Consider the following 17874-nt stretch of genomic DNA (forward strand, 5'->3'; position numbering starts at 1 on the left):
CTGCATTGGAAAAAAACAGTGAGTTACACTTCAAATGAAAATGGACTGCATTAATAACTTTGCTCTCAATTTTAAAGTTTAGAAACAAAAGGTGTGTAAAGTTTAAAAAGTAACTTTTCACTGGCTTGAGTACCATAAATATAAGTGTACATTTTCAGATGATTTTTTATTTGTATCCTACAAATTCCTACTTTTTTTTCTATTTTACTTCCAAGCATGTATTAAGCACAAAAGCAAATTTGTCCTATGCAACATTGAATTTACAGCCCTCCCTAATAGTGACACTTGCGGGTTAGGTTTTTAGGTGTAGTGTGTTACTTGGCATGTCCACCAGATGTCCTCAGTGTTCCCCCATTGAGTGTGGCGTTAATGTCCAATCTCCAGTCAGTCCCTCTCAGTCAATCACATAATACTGGCTGGCTCTATTAGTTCCAGGTCTGCTGTATATGTGTCTTTACCTCCATTCCCTGAGTCGTCCCCCTCTGCCTGGTTGGGCGTCTCCTCTTGTTGTTTCAGCAGCTCTCTCTCTCTCTCCAGTCTGTCTCTCTTACTCTGGTGTTTGCAGGTCGTCTTGCAGCCTGAACCGTTACAGGTGTACGTCACCGGCACGTCCCTGCTCTCCACATCCTTCTCCGAATCTGGTTTGTCAAGATCTGAAGAAGATAGATTGCAGAGGCATATCCCTGGTTAGGATTTTTGAGTTCCAGATGTGGACTTACATACTTTACCATTAGGCAAAGGTAGGCACTTGCCTTGGGCCCCAATATACCAAGGGGCCCCATAAAAGATAGATATGGATTGAAAAAGGGGGAGAACACAGGATGTTGAGAGGGCCTGAAACCCTTTTTGCTTTAGGCCCCAAAAAATTACTAAATCCGCAGAAGGGGATGTTGTGCAGTCTCAACCTGCAGTTACGTGGCTGCTTAAAATGTTAAGTGTTGGTGAAACTAACCATCAACATCCATTTCTTCTTGAGAGGATCCTTGAGTTTGCCAGTACGAGGGCTGGAACGGGAAGTAGAATGGTCGACCGATGCCATACTGTCCTGTGAGAGGAGAAATTTGACGTACATTTTCAGTACAGTAAACTTGTAGCAGCTATAAAGGAGGCAGAATACTGTTGAAAAGTAAATCATCTGGTGTAGTAGCAGCCCAACCTGGGAAGACGTTATCCAGATACCAGGCCAGCACGCCGTAGAGCACAGCGTCAAACACCATCATGAGAATAGAGGTGAGGAAGGAGTAGGTGTCCTTCTCTAGCGGGCTGGTGCGGATGTTGTCCCACTGCAGACCCAAACCCTGCTCCTCGTACCGCGACAGGTACTCTGTCCCAAAGCCAAAGGCCACAGGAGACAACAAGCTCTATGGAAGCAGCGGGATGCATTAACAAATTATTTACTGAAAGATGGTGCAAAATATCTACAAAAAGAGATGTTAATTGTCATACTGATTGTTACATTATAGATGTTTACAACTTCTAAAAAAGTATTGATAATTATCAGCAATTGAATAAGGAGTTGGAATTAATAAGCTTTGGCTTCCTCCAGATTTTTAGACACATACGATTCATATATTATACATATTATTAACAACACTATATAGGGCAGAACGGGGTAATATGACACACGGGTTGGTTATCACAATCGTTATATCTCGGAACCAGAAGGCGCTGTCTGTGAAATTTTGGTATGTACGTAAATATCCAGAATTGGGATCAGAGGTCACCTACACAGTCTTCCTTGGAGTTAGACTGCTGAATTTGAGGTGAGAGGACAGTTTGTGTTTTTCATGTCAAATTGAAAATATTTAGCTCCTCAGTATTTTTCTTCCAGGCTTTTACACAATGGGTTTATAACAAAACACTTGTTACCCATACAAAGTGTGAAGGGTAAACTATAGTTTAGATTGTGGTTAGCAAGCTAATTAGTTGTCAGATGGTCGTTGGCCTTGATGCAAGCAAGAAATTCAAGTTGGGGTTGGTCGTCACATTTTTGGGGGGTTGGTTGTCACATGTTATCCAAAGGCTGCAGCCAGAAAAGGAACCCAATAACGAAAGAAATTGTCAAGCTGTATCCTCACTGACACCCCAGAGAAGGAAAGAATAGAGCAGGAAAGGCAGCTAGCATGCAAAAGAAAAAAGGGCAACAAAATCAAAACAACCCAGTGCATCCCAAACTAGACCAGCTGCCAATGCTACAGTTATGTAGGCCTATTTGTCAACTTAACAATGCAATTAAACTTTCAAATTTAGTTCTACTTTCTTGCCTTCTTTTTAAGATTATTCCCATGAAGATAACATTGTGACAAACAACCCCATAGTGTGTGAAAACCGACCCCTTGATGAGGTTGGTTGTCACAATGTGTAAGGGTGTCTTTGATGATTAATTTCTTCTTTATTACAATAAGATAGAAAAAGTGAGGGGTACACATTTCAAGCCAACACCTTAAGCTTCAATTTAATGTAGGAATGACTATTGAAAGATGTTTAGGTGATGAGCAATTCTCACTAGAGTAAAAAGTGTGTGTACTTAGCCCGTTCTCCCCTAAGTATTCTTGTGGGTTTTTTTATATGCTGCTTCAAGCTTGAATTTTTATTAATTTTGTTCAGTTAAAAACTATTAATGCGTTCAAGCTTCCTTTACCACTTGTTTCAAAATGCATTTACTCTGTATATTCCTCGGTTAGGGGCAATACTCTTTGTTCATTTCACTATTTGTGAAATCGTTTTCAACACTCACTACACTTTCCAAACCTTGTGATTGAAAATAATCTCGTTTTTGTCTGTATTTTGTAAAATGCCACAAAGGGATGGACCTACCACAGCCATCTTGATGGTGGTGGTGATGCGGTCCTGCCAGGCGAAGCAGAGGACGTGTGGTAGGTAGAGGGTGAAGTAGATGATGCCGCTGCAGGCAGCAGCCAGGTTGGCCTTGTTAAAGAACACACTCATCAGGAAACACTGCATGATGGTCGCCACGGTGAATGTCAACAGGAAGAGGAAGACTAGAATGGGGTTGCTGTAATTCAGCACCTTTCCACCCTGAGAGAAAAATATATATAAAGATAGTGTGTGATTAAACTGAGGAGTTTTTAACTAACACATCTAAAAACATCACACAGAGCCAGTGCAACCATTGGCTGTGTGAGTGACATTTTGTCTCCATAAATATAATTTATTTAACTAAATTTTCAATTCAAGTTTTAGCATAATTTACTCACAGTTTTCTTACTATTTTCAGCTATGTTTATAGTTTATGGAAAATGTAACAAATAAAGATTGAAATACATTTTAATAACATGAAAAACTTAAATCCATCTGAAATTATTTATTATTAAATTAATTATTAGTGTTTTTGATGGTTCACATAAGACAAACTATATATAAACAAAGGGAAAAAAAGAATGTAAAATCGGGTCAGGGAGGGAACTTGTATGTATGCGCATGCAGTGACATAAGTGTATGTATAGGTGGGCTGGGAGGTTGAGAAGACACAGATCTGTGTAATTCAAGGTATGCAGGAAGATGCAGATCACTTCACTGCATTGCTATGACAGAGGTAGGGTTCCATCTAATTTATTAATATCCTCACCGAGTATGCAATTTTCCATTCGTACATTTCCCATACCTTCTTTCTCCACATAGTACTATGTATTTTGATAAATATTTATTTTTAAAATCCTCCACAAGAGGGCAGCATAACACACTACAAAACACACACCCTCCAAACCAACACATACTGTAAGTCTACAACTTGCCCCTTTATATAGTCCCTGTGTGTTTTCTCACCATGATGATGGTGGTGAGCAAGGCCGTGCTAGCTGTCATCATGATAAAGCTGTCTATGAAGCAGGTGTACCACATGACTCCGTTATCCACCCCCATGGCTTTGAGGGTCTCCTTCAGACGCAGCTCCTTCTCCAGCACGATGCTCTTCACCGTCATGGAAACCGAGTAGATCCAGGCCAGCACCATGAACAAGGGGAAGCAGCGGTTCAGTGTGATCATAAAGCTAGAGTGGGAAGAGAGTGATAGAGAGAGGTTTATGGTCCAAAAACTGGACAGAGAAACACCATTGAAAGACCGCATCTGATTACCCTGCTGTTTGTTCTCAATGTAAATACATAGACATGTTAATTATTTACTCCTGGACTCTTTAAGTAAGATGACTATGAGAATGGACAATGGAATAAAGGTGGATTTAAAGGTGTAGTCAGTGATTCTGGAGAGTCCTTGTTGTTGAAATAACTTTTTGTCAAAATCAGTGAATATCTCCTCATGATCTGCTACCTGTCCGTACTGTTTGCGCACTGAACCAAATCTGGTGTTAATACACAGACTAGGCTCTGTATAGGGCATGTTGCTGGCTCTGTTTGGCCCATTTGTTTACATACACGTTTACAGAGCCTAGGCTGTGTATAGACACCAGACTTTGTGTTAGGCAGCGAACCAAAAGCCACCATGTATGGGGTTAGAACCAAGCCCCAACCTCAGCGATTTTTACCAGCATCCAATAAGGAAGTGACCACAACTGTAGTAACCAGGAAGTGCCACGGGGGGTGGTGCCAAGACCGAGCAGTTTTTCTTTGACTCACTTGTTAGATAGGCCATTTTCAAAGTCTTATTAAACCTATTTACAGCCTGGGCCACAAAACCATTTTAGTCTGTAGTTTAGGTCATATCTCCATGACAATTTTTGGACCACGCTAGTTTTTATTTTATCTGAAGTTAAAATGTATTGCCGCGATCTCTTGAGTGACAGTTCTCCGCCCGTTGTCCCTCACTTTGCCTCGGAGGTATACGTCAGCTATCTCCCTCCCCCCGACGCGCCCCGACGTGAGGCGGAGTAAAAATCTCACAAAATGGCGACGCGCCCAAACCAGGATTATCGGATGCCGTATGAATAACTGAGGTCAGCCCGGATGCTACATCCATATTATTTACTATCTATGGTTAGAACATTGCACATCTGGTGCCACCAAGTGGTGATATAATGAATAGCTCTTTGACGTACAGCTGTTTATTTAGCTACCCACCCCAAGAAATCTGACCCAAAGACACTGATGAATTGATCAAAACAAAACATATAGACTGGAACACATGCTCACAAGAAGTGGTTCATTTAGCCCATAAACAAATCTAAGTGCTGCAGAACAATTTGAAGGACATTGTGATCAGATTACACTTCTACACATAGTGGCTTTAACACTTGAATAGTAGCATAGGTTCAGTGTGGATGCACTGGTGTGTCCTAAGGGGGCTGGCATTTTGATTGGGTTACATTCAAATTACATTATCAATTCACTAACAATAAAGCAGCCGAGAAGTTGATGAGGGAGTTTGGGAGTCAAAAAAATGCATCAATAAATTACTGCAATGCCGACCAGTTCCCAAGTGAACACACATGTTGCCAGATTGTTGTCATGTAAATAACAACTCAAAATGTCTACAAACAAAAACAAATACAAAATGTGTGCCTTTAGTCTGCACAAATCATGTTAATGTAATGTAATGTAAAATAGTTGAAAGGCATAATATAGTATGGCCTTTCAATGTGAAGGGTAGATTATATGGTGGGGTTTAGAGTTTTTTTTTTTAATAAACAAAAACAGTGTGGCTTTAATTAAAGTAGCAAGAAACCCCAGCACCCAGACTTGTTTACTTGTGGTTGATTTCTTCACTTCAAAATATTGCTTTATCTAATTAAACCGGCTGTAATTGAGACAGTGTGCTGGAATGTGAGGGTTCCTCTGTCCAAGGCAACTGTTACGCTTTCAGTCGTGCAGAAATATTATTTAAAGTAATGGTTTATCCTTCTCTTGAATATTATATTTTAATCATGTAACTAACATAATAGTAGCATTCATTTGATCATTGGTCAAACAAGCTGAAAGTGTCCTGTATGTGCCGTCAGAAGCAAACTATTTGAATGAATGCAATCCAATGCATGTAATAACGGGTTCACTCACAGGTCATCTACATAGCAGGGATATGGCATCTGCTGTACGTAGACCCCGAGCGGCCAGTCATTGCCTGTGTGTATCTTGATGATGCCGTGTTCGATCATGTCCTGAAGGTAAGCAAAGCCTCCCCAGATGTACCTCTGGTCCTCCATGGGGTCTGCTCTGGGGCCAGGGTCCCAATATCTGAAAGAGAATGACATTTTTTCAAATTTGACCGTCAGATTATTCATTACACAAACAGCTAAGCAAAGTATTTATTTAAGCTTTTTTTCCTTGTTTTGACATAATCACAATCACAGTCTCCAATCAAAACAGTGTAATGTAAAACATCTCAAAGCCAAAGCTAACAACACAAACCGCATGAACACTACTTTTACTTAAGCGGATAAGTCCGAAGCAAAGCCCTCTTTACAAATCTGATTACTCAATTGTATGGAGGCGGGACTCCCAGTGAGTCCATTGGTGCGCAGTAAACAGCTAAAAACTGCTTGTTCACCCCTGGGGCTATTGACATACTGTCTGTTTATAAGTGGTAGATCAAATGAAAAGGGAAAATGCATGTGAGAGCCTGACAAGGGAGGATGACAGGCAAGGCCAGGTATTGAGTTAATACGGAGAAACAGAGAGACTTTAGAAGAAAAAAAACACATTGAGGCCAGCTGCGGAGGTTTTTCTTTTCTTCCACTGAGGAATGTGACAAATCCATATAAATTGCCTCATTAATAAAGCGGTAAAAAGCAGAAAAAATGAAGAAATGGTAGGTTGTCAGGGGACTTTGTTAATCCAAACGTTACTTGTTGGATCCTACTTAACCCCCTGTGTGTGTGTGTATGTATGTATGCCAGTCAGCTGCAATGAAATATATTGGAAAGGAGATATGATTTGCCTTTTCCCCTTTGCCAATAAAAAGTTTAGAACTATCTTTTGTTCGATAAATTAGTTTCCGCTAGTGGTTTGGAAACCTAGGCCCCCCTGAGTGGTCCCAGACAATTAACTGGATAGATAAGGAGTATAGAAAATAATCATTCTTCTACACAGAGACGTTAATTTTTCTGACTTATTATTTATAAGTTCTTGTGAAATACGTGACTCTTATACATTTCTAGGTCTCAAGTACGTGCTCAAATGGAACAATCTGAATTAAAATGGCAAAAAAAAAAACATTTTGGTGGAAAAAAATACAACTTGTAAAATGGTGTCAACTGTATACAGACAGCTAGCTTTATTATGAGTGGTCATAAGCACAATAGGTTTCTACGTCCTCAGCACATACAGTATGCCAAACCGACCTGTCTTTGATCTTATTGGTGCGCTCCACTGCGTCAATGTCCATGCGGATCTTGTACTTGACATGCGGGGGAACGCTGGTGGTCCAAGGATACATGTCCATGAAGACCACACCGGCCCAAAACTTGTTCTCCTCCATCAGGAACATGGACTGGTGCATTATGATGGACTCATCAGTGTAGGCCACAAACTTATCCAGATTGATGCACTGGAAACGGAGGAGGGAATAGAGTTAGTGTGGGTCTGATGTTGGAAAGACTGGATGTACATCTATAAAACTCATATTAGGAAACAGGACCAAATAATTACTGTTGGTGTATATTTTGATGAGATACATCCCAAAGTTTATCTTACATTTTACACACACTTTGTCAACATACTGAAAAGAAAAACACAAACTATTTGGGGTATTTTTCTAAATACCTTTTTCTAAAGAAAGATTTTATAGAAAAGTCTGTTAATGTTCCTTAAACTAGGATAATGGTGTGTAAATAAAGTCTAATTTACAGGTCTGTACTTAAACTCAGGTATCACCAGAAACATTTCAAACGATACCTGGCCCCTATTGGTCATTCCAGGAGACTTTGTGTGGTCATGTCCATTCACCTTAAACACAAATCATCTTTCACTGAGGGGTCTGGTGACATGGGAAAATGTCTGTGTCTACGTTCAGTCTAAAGAGGCAGACGAAAACAACACACACACACACATGCTGAAAAAGCAAACGCATTCACTCATGCATGCAAAAACATGCGTAGGACTACATGTAGGCTTTATACGCACACTCACACCTACAAAATTTCACAGACATCTCGCTATATGGGGCTCAGACTCTCACACACACCTGTCACTTTTTCTCCAATGCACACACACAGATACACCCACACACACCCACACACACACACACAAAAACAAACACACGCACACACAAAAACAAACACACGCACACACACACACACACACACCGAAGTCTACACATGTGAATGCCATGTGAAACTCCCACCCTCCACACACCCACACGCACACACACACACAAACACACACACACACAACACTCACTGACCCGCACCCCTGTGTAAACCGTGCCTAATGCCTCCATTCACGTTACTGTACAATACCCTGAGAGCGCTCAAAGAAAGACGGGAGACCACTTCCTATTCATGGTTTATGGGAACCATACATTCCCAACACAATCATGTCCACTCGGAGATGGGGCCAAGAAGAAAGGGCCTCACTGATACACATGTTCCAAAGGGCTTTCAGTGTGAGAAACATACCCCCCCGTCCCCCGAGACAGTAGTGAGGGGACCCGATGCTAACTGCAGCAGCTATCCTATGGCCCCATGCTATAGCTGACAGCTATATCTAATTGGCTAAATCGCACGGGTTTGTTTGTGGGGCTCTGAAGGGTCTCGATGCCGAACTTGGAGACAAAAGACAGATTGAGATGCCTGCCACGATAGGGCTCCCTCCCAAATAAACCTCAACCCCTGCCCCCATTAAAACAGAGGAGAGAGGAGAGAGAGACGGATGGATAGAGCGATTTGCCCTCCTTTTAATTCTCGGGTGCAGGGCTGTGTTTCAATGCGAGGCCATGCAGTGAAACAGCATTGAGCTCATAGGGGGGCGCGACTCACTCCCACCTACCCTCCACTTTATCACTGGCTTTACAATGGCAGCAGAGGAGGGGGGTGACAGGAGGTCTGTTCTAGCCAACCTTTCAGCCTCCTGGACGGAGGAGCTGCTGTATAGCCGTGCTAAGTGGACTGATCTTTGTTCAAAGGAGCCTGTCTGCAATCTCCTGGGAGCAGAGCTGGAAGACTGATGCACCTGTCTGGGGAACTGACAGTCACAGAACAGACACCTAGTCCTGGGAATCTGCAACGTTTGGCAAATAGCAACTCAGGGAAATAAGAAAAAGGCGAAACACTGTAGGCTAAAATACTGGTCAACTTTGCAATTTTTGTCTATTTTGCCACAACAACGTGTCTTCTTTCTTTCATACTCGTACAAATAAAAGGTCAAAAATGTACATTTAGGTGACCGAAATTTGTCTGTTTGCGTCTTTATATTTCTCCGATACAACCTTCATTAACGGCCATTATCTCAACATTAGTCTTTTTTCAACACACCAAATATTTCAACTTCGAGAGCACCTACATCAACACAACTTTCTAAAATCCTTCTAAGCACTTTTGCACAGGATACTACAGAAGGATTTGTTCACATGATGTCAATTGTCTGATTTATGATACATTTTGTATTTAAAAACATGCAGAAAATGCATTTTTAAGACCTGTACATAGTGTTTTTGATTTATCAAATGAGAAAAAGGCTGTATCCAAAATCTGTTCTGTATTTTGGACCCTTATATGTTGTAAAAATAAAATAAAGATTGTAACTCTGGCTTTATCCAACATCTAGATTTCTATTTTTCAATAAGATGCAAATGTACGCATAATTAGTTAGATATTGCCAAATTTGCACATTTATTCAAATATTTCTGAAAAAATAGTTTTAACAGTTTTAATGTATGGCAAATATCCATGGTGATATCTATCATTTAAAATGTTACCCAAATCATCTGCAGTGTCTCGCCATAATAGGGGAAAAAATTTGAGTCTGAAGAAAAAGTGTGACTAGATTGAAAGACAGACAGGCTAAGTTGTGTCTCTTACCTCTCCATACTGGACGAACATGCGTATCATTTGGTCACTGATGTTGAAAACGTTCCTCCAGTCAAAGTTGGGCATGCCCGGCTCCCTGTATTGCTCTGGACCGGTGTTTAGGAAGTTTAGAATGTCTTTGGTGGTGAAGTCGGTGTCATTCATACTGTTGTCCACAAAGTCCATCACTGTTGGATTTCTCAGGGTGTCCTGCAATGAATGAAACCGCATGTAATGTCTTGTAATATACTAGAAAAACTGTGTGGTTTATTGAGTTATATGAAAAATCATTGAAGTCATACATTTGATCAATAGTATTGAGAGTATTGTATGGTCAAACTGAATGCTGATTATCCCGAAGCTACTGTTGGTAAGAGCTAGCTGAGTGGTTTGTCTGCAGTCTTCAAATCCACTGAATAGGGCAAGATTAATCTGTTTGGGGCTTGAGTTTATCATGATTTACTGTCCATGCCTCTGCTTACTATCTGCTTATCACACCGGCTATGATATAATTGAGTATTACCCTACTTTTGTGCTCACATGAACTGTAATTCAAATTCTTTCAAATGTACTGATGGTGGCACTGTTGGATATGTATTGTGCAGAGATTTATTTTTTTTTATTTTTTTTTTTTGAATCAGAATTCAATAAAAAAATAAATGTATGGACTAAATTGGGTACAGCCAGGATTCAGGCTTCTGAATGAAATGCACGTGCAGAATTCGCACCCGGATCATGTTCATCTGGACGCTGCTGTGTAAGAAAGACCAGACTTGAGGTCCCAACTCTGTCCAGGCCTTAGCCATGTTATGCAACCTCTCTAACTCCTCAAACGTTGTGTTGGCCTGCAACATAGAACACAAAGAAACACTATGTCAAGTCAAAAAGAACAATCAACGTGTGACTCTTTTGATGTGTGCTGATAGATAGATAGATAGATAGATAGATAGATAGATAGATAGATAGATAGATAGATAGATAGATAGATAGATAGATAGATAGATAGATAGATAGATAGATAGATAGATAGATAGATAGATAGATAGATAGATAGATAGATAGATAGATAGATAGATAGATAGATAGATAGATAGATAGATAGATAGATAGATAGATAGATAGATAGATAGATAGATAGATAGATAGATAGATAGATAGATAGATAGATAGATAGATAGATAGATAGATAGATAGATAGATAGATAGATAGATAGATAGATAGATAGATAGATAGATAGATAGATAGATAGATACCGATTACTTAATGTCAAAATCACATTTTGTCAAAATCAAGCTGGAAAAAAATCCAGTGTTTACAGAGTCTAGGCTGTGTATTGACACTAAATTGTTTCAGTGTACTCACAGTACAGACTTGTAGCGGAACATATGGAGATATTCACTGATTTTGACAAAAAAGTGATTTTGACAGCCAGCATTCTCCAGAAAAGCTGACTCCACCTTTAACAATTTGTTAAAAAAAAAACTCTGCTTGAAATTGAGATCTGTTTTGTCTCAGCGCCCTGAAAATGAAATCTACCCCTCCCTTTACAACTTGCCCCCTTCTCCCTCCTCCCTCCTTGGTTCGGTAGTCAGCTCATTCCTGAGAAGGGAGGGGGAGGGTGGGGGGGGTTTGGACACATATAAACAGATACTGAGCGTGGTGAAAGAGATGAAGAAAGAGGAAAAAGTGAGGAGCGAGAGAGGTGAAGGGGTCGACTGGAGGCGGCCCTTCTTACACTCTTTAATATCTTGCGGACGGCAGGGGAGTCGGGGGTGTACAGGATCTTTCCCATCAGCAGGGGCTTGACTGAATTCCACACAATTTTGGTGACAGGGTTGGACTCCAGGTTCTGCATGAGGTTGTTGCAGAAGGGAGCTATGGGTAGAAGAAATAATGCAAAATACAGTGAGTTTAGAAGAACAGGAGGAAAAGAAGGGTTAAACAGATGGATGTAATAAAAGTGAAGGAGAGGTCATCATATGGAATGATTTAGAAAACCACAGTACTTTCTTATATCATCAAGAAAATACTTATTGATAGCAGTCATACAGTCTATGCTGAATTAGTCACCCAATGCTGATCCAACAGCTATTATGGTGGAGATTTTCTAGACTTTTTACATGGCAAACTGATTTTTTCAGCACTGGTGTGACTTAAAAAAAAGGATGTGACACAACTAGGCCTACTCAATAACAAAGAGTAAATTGGTTTGTTCCAGAAACATATAACTGAAGCTTTTACAACCCCAACCCAACTTCTGACTTACTAGTTGAGTCGTCATAGACATAGTCACGGCTCTTGGTGGCGTTGACTCCCAGAAACACCTTGTAGTTGTTGTCCTCGTACCAGTTGAAGGAGAGGACTTTGGAGCTGCTCCCCTCTGGGTATCCACAGATCAGGCTGGACACAATGGACATCATCTTGTCGGCTGAGGGCGGACCCCCGCTTTGAAACACGGAGATAGCCACCTTCAGAAGGTCCTTAGAGCTCTGCCGCTCCATCAGCTGTAATCATCACAAATTGAAAGGGATTCTCTTAGTGGTCAACCTAGGGCAACCTGTTCAGTCCTTACTCACAATCAGGTCCAGTGCTATTACAGAGCAACCATCTAAAACATGAGAGCACTGAGTATATAGCCTGCTAGCAGATCTTTGAGGCTGTACTATGCTAAGTCGTGCTTTGAGCTGAATTCTAAATACAATGTTTGAAATTTATTATTTTAGCGTGTTTGCATGCAAAATGTGCTGATTAGCATTAAATGCAAAACACAACATAGGCTTTTGGGAGTAGCATGAGTTTTGGTTATAAACCAAAGGAGTGGACAAAGAAAATATATACGTGTTGCTGGCGTTGGAGGCAAAGTCTGAGGATCCAATAGTCATCAGCATTTCTGTATTTTCCTCTGGGGACAATGAATGTTCACCAAATTTCATGATAATCCATCCAATAGCTGCAGTGTGGACCAAAGTGGTTGATTAAAAAATTCCTGATGCTACCACACTTTTAACTCGGTTATTTGATCAAATGATGTTACATGCCCCAGCTTTGGAGTTACCCAGACTATGCCACCCTTACTTTCATATACTTTGACTCATGTCTGGTCAGCACTGTTGCCAACCATCCTACGTAACAGTATTGTTATGAAGTGGAAATGATTAGCTTTGAGCTATTTTGTCAAATGACTATTTACGAGGTAGGGACATTTTTCATGTAACTTCATACTGTGTAAATTGCATAACATCAACAACAACCTAGAAAACAATAGTTTGAAAGATAAGCAAACATGTTGGAAGAACGCCTCTCCGCCAATGGAAAAGATAGTTGGAGGGTGGACTAAATATCCTCCTATTGAGAGAATCGCATTTCGCCCTGATTTGTTAAATAGCGAGGAGGCTGCCAATAAACCTAAAATGTTCTCATATCTGAGAAATGACTGCTCAAATCTTCAGATGACCATGAGGGATCGAGTTTTAGGTGGAGTTGAGTTCTTTCAGGAATGTTTGTCCACAAGCCCTTCTCCTTATTAGCATTGCTCTGTAATCCCCTTGAACTTTTAAACGTAAAGACTTTATTACAACATCAGGCCAGTGATGAAAATAACTCATTGGTTTACCATGTCCCCCACTCCAAAACTCTTACGTGTGGACATGCATTCACATGCACCCACACCCCCCCCCCCCCCCGCTTTATTTCTCTATCCCTTAGTTTTCCTCCCTTTTTCATATTTATAATTTTCCCCCAAACACACACACACACACAAACATTTGCTATATTGGAAGGAAGGAGAGGTGGGTCATGAGAGCATTTGGCTAGCCTCTCTGTCACCACGGTGATACAAGGGGTCCCACCTACAGGATGTGTCACCTCAAAGGAATCTCTCTCTCTCTCTCTCTCTCTCTCTCTCTCTCTATGTCTCTCTCTCTCTCTCTCTCTCTGTCTCTCTCTCTCTCTCTCTCTTGGCTAAAGTGACGATGGGATACTCTACCCCCTGGGACGTACAGTGAACGTGCCGAAACACACACACCACAACTCTTTACATAATTATTTCATTATTTTATCTGTCTTTGTGTGTGTGTGTGTGTGTGTGTGTGTGTGTGTGTGTGTGTGTGTGTGTGTATGTGTGTATGTGTGTGTGTGTGTGTGTGTGTGTGTGTGTGTGTGTGTGTGTGTGTGTGTGTGTTTGCGCGCATCTGAACTAGTTTGTTTGTAAACCAATAAGTAGAGACACAATTCATGAATGTACACAGAAAGACTAATGAAAGAATGTATCCATTATTGTGCTTATTATTTTGTCAAGTAATTGTTGTAATTACATGCTGATGTATTGTTGTATCAGGTTATGTTATTCCACTCCTAAATATATTATATTGTAATCTCCCTCAATACTATATAATAATCTACTAATAATTATATTATAAAACAAAATAATGCATTGACAAACACATGCACACAGTCACACACCCTCAACACCTATCAGGTGAGCCTACAAATCTGTCCACGTAAAGGAAGGTTTCTAACACACGCACCCACACACACACACATATAACACACACACACACACAATGTTGAGCCCCTCACTCAGCCTTCTGCTCTGTGAGGGATTCTCATATGCAGTGCAGCGGAAGAGGCAAGCTTCCTGCTGTAGGGCTAAAAATACTGGGGCCTCTGAATGATCCTGCAAGGCCTAGAAATAAGGACAAGAACATAGTGGAAGCGATATGGGATTTTGGAGCACTTACAAGTTGGATCTTCTCAGATGCTGCCTTAAGAACCTGACCCCAGTAGTGCAGGTCAATCCCCTCCGACCTGCTGTCCATAACCTGAGGCATCTGGAAGGAGATAGAGTTTGCAAGGCGCATCAGTAGTCAAGTAAACAATATCCATACTGTGTTTTCAAAATGCAATGAAAGTAGAAAAAGGGAGAAATCAAACAATTGAGTCTTTTGTCTTTCTGTACGGTGTGACCGTCATATGACCAGCCTTTTCGCCGTCATTATTACCCAATGACGACCTCAGGCATAAGATTACATTATATCTGACAAGAAACCAGTTGAACAGCAATCCTACAGGGCTTGAAACGGAGTGTTCTTCCAAGAAATACTGTACTTGCTGCTGAGAGTAAATCATGTTCTCACACTTTCATTTCACAGACAGTACAACCAGCAACCGACTAGGGGAAACCACATCACACACATTTTTTAATTTTTTTTTCATGCATGTTGAGTGTAGTGTGTAATCATGGTGGAACTGAGCCTATATCTAAACTTAAAAATGTATTGTTCATTACTGGAAACTATCTGACATCATTCCCATACAACCTCCTTCAATGACTTTATGTTCTTGGGAAAGCATTAGTGTTCAGGGTTAGAAAAAAACGCCTGGTCAGGACCAGGAGTGGACAGAGTGCTTTGGGGGGCTACTAACGGAAACCCCTGAAACGTAAAGACAAACACACACACAGACACACGTGATATCCTTCCTCTGGCATTCCTCGCGCCAGCATTTCAATGAACGAAGGAAGGAGGGAGGCGACGGAGGGGAAGAGAGAGAAAGCGAAGGGGAAGGGAGGGTGTTGATAGGGGAGAAGGCAGCGTAACGAGCGAAGGGAAGTTGTTACAAGGCAGAGGTCAGGCAGACGCAATGTGGTTATGGGCTTTCAACCAAATAGAGCTGCAAATATCCCTGCTAAGATGCTACTTTACTACGCATACATAGTAAGCAGCACTGTGTTTAAACTTGAGGTGTGTGCAGAGCCGGCCCGAGGCATAAGCGAACTAAGCGGTCGCTTAGGGTTTTTGTTTGTGTGTTTGATATTAACATCATATTATGCAAATGTGAGTTATCATACAAAAGAAGGAATAAAATGTTTGGTCTAGATAATTAATAGTTAATAAAAATCTGTGAGGTAATCCGAAATTATCTGATCATGTCACGTTCACATTCATGCACAGTGTGTATTGAGTTTATTTAAAAACAATTGGAAATGGGGCTGCCCTCAGTTTCCCATGCACTGTGAATAGTCTATAGCCTATTTCAGCCTCGTCTGTGGAAAAAAGGATAGCTGGACAAGAGTTCTTCTGCTTCGTTCCTCTCACTGCATTTAAATGCATTCATTATATTATCGGCTGTCTAATATTTTCGCACAGCTGCACAGTGGAGGCACTAGCGGAAAACACTGGGTGTGTGAATGATATTTAACAAAGATCTATAATTTCAGCAGCGCTAACATTGGAGAGGGGCCCCCTAATCATATTTTGCATATTTCGCTTAGGGCCCCCTGAAGGCTTGGGCCGGCTCTGGGTGTGTGAGTCAAGAAACTGATTTACCATTTACATATGGCAATATGCCGTTTTTAGATTGGTTGGTCAGTGAAATCAAAAACAATTATCTTCCCTTCACATGTTTAGTAATTTAAAAATATTGTTTAAGAGAAATACCTTTTTGCTTTCCAGGAGCTCTATGTGGGACTTAAGGCACATTTTTATGCTATTTGCTTTAAAGGTAAAGTATTGTTTAGGATAAGTTAAATGTCTTTTTTTTTAAAGCTTTCTTGCATACGGTCAGGTTTTGTAACAACCAGGTGTGCTGGTAGATCTGAATGTATTTATGCAAAACGTATGCATCACGTCTTACAGAGTACCACGCAGGCTGTGGGCAGAGTCTGGCTAAGCCTATTAGAGAAACAGGCCAAGACGGATAATGCCATGTCAACAACCTGAGCCAGTCACCTGACTCACTCAGGTTGACCCCGAACATATATAGAAAAAATTGAAGGGTTAAAAAGGTTTCAATATACTGTAGCATAACTTGTTGTTTTTGTGTGTGCTCTCGTATAATGCTACTTATATTTTGCTGAAATGTATCTACTTCTGGATTAGGATATATTTCACAGGTATATGTTTTCATTTAAAGTTGGATCTGTGAATCAAAGAAAATATAAAAAATAAAAATAAATGTGTTAGTTTGCCTACTCCAATGTTATCATTCTTTTTTTGCCCACTGTGGATGCATGCGGAAACGGAGAATTAGTCCGGCAGAGTTACCTGCAAGCTGTAATTAGTCACAGGCATTCCCACCAGGTCAACACAGAACAACGAGCCATATGAGTTCAAGCGCCAACAGAAAGACACTTTTGCCACCAGTAGGAAGCACATTAGTAGCTGCTACGTAAGTGCGGCATTAGAGCGGCTAAGTGCTTATTTTCGTCAGAATATTCTAATGGATGATACAAGCGTGAAAATTGGCATGAGCAGTCTTCATGGGTCACTTGACAAGAACATTTTCTCAGGCATTTGAAATTGTGAATTTGAAAATTTCTCATAGAATTTTTTTTTTTTAAATTTTTTGTAACCCATGGGGACTGCTCATGCCAATTATCACGGTTGTATCACAAATTGAAAGATTTGAGCACTTAGCCGCTCCACTGCATCTTAGATAGCTAGTAAGCTAGAGCTTTTATACGGCAAGCAGAAACAATATCCCAGTATCAACTTAGCCAATACTGCTATTTTGCTTTTGTGAAAAGGTCCACAGGTTGGTAGGTATTTCCCAGTGGGGCATGTCTTCACCCAACCTCTATTTTTCCAATTGATTTAAGGTAAAGACTAAATCGACACCAAATTTGATTCAGAGCCTTGGGGGCTTGAGATCTCTTATAATGGGTCAATGCTTGAGATTAACATGTCTATTGAAATTTAGCAAGACCGGTGGAGAAACATGGTCGCAATTAACCAACATTTCTTGGCAGGGGTGGGGCTTAGCAGCTACTTGTCAATAACTCATTGTTAAAGGACTGTTACAGGGCATAAGCCATCAGAAATAACAGACTGACATCAGGTTGATATACAGCACACAGATTCTTACTGTATCTTAAAGTCTTCATTTTCTCTGTCAATATTAAAATATAAATACATTTGCATACTGACATTGTGTTGCAATAAACATGAAGGAACAGCGTCCC

At 40.6% G+C, this 17874-nt stretch overlaps 1 protein-coding gene across 1 annotated transcript in view; it reads right to left on the reverse strand.

Annotated features, from left to right (window-relative positions):
- LOC307255345 (retinal-specific phospholipid-transporting ATPase ABCA4-like) overlaps window positions 1–17874 on the reverse strand; it is a gene marked incomplete at both ends in the record, with an annotated part of 36722 nt that overhangs the window by 15210 nt on the left and 3638 nt on the right. The window contains 12 exons of the mRNA XM_080034026.1: window positions 459–653; window positions 953–1045; window positions 1157–1361; window positions 2818–3039; window positions 3787–4009; window positions 5967–6143; window positions 7250–7455; window positions 9926–10123; window positions 10642–10758; window positions 11650–11789; window positions 12181–12418; window positions 14654–14743. Of these exons, the coding sequence (XP_079890152.1) occupies window positions 459–653; window positions 953–1045; window positions 1157–1361; window positions 2818–3039; window positions 3787–4009; window positions 5967–6143; window positions 7250–7455; window positions 9926–10123; window positions 10642–10758; window positions 11650–11789; window positions 12181–12418; window positions 14654–14743 (2104 nt within the window). The remainder of the gene's footprint in view (window positions 1–458; window positions 654–952; window positions 1046–1156; window positions 1362–2817; window positions 3040–3786; window positions 4010–5966; window positions 6144–7249; window positions 7456–9925; window positions 10124–10641; window positions 10759–11649; window positions 11790–12180; window positions 12419–14653; window positions 14744–17874) is intronic.

Source organism: Ammodytes marinus (assembly GCF_949987685.1).
Source record: "Ammodytes marinus genome assembly, chromosome: 9".
Lineage (NCBI taxonomy): Eukaryota > Metazoa > Chordata > Actinopteri > Uranoscopiformes > Ammodytidae > Ammodytes > Ammodytes marinus.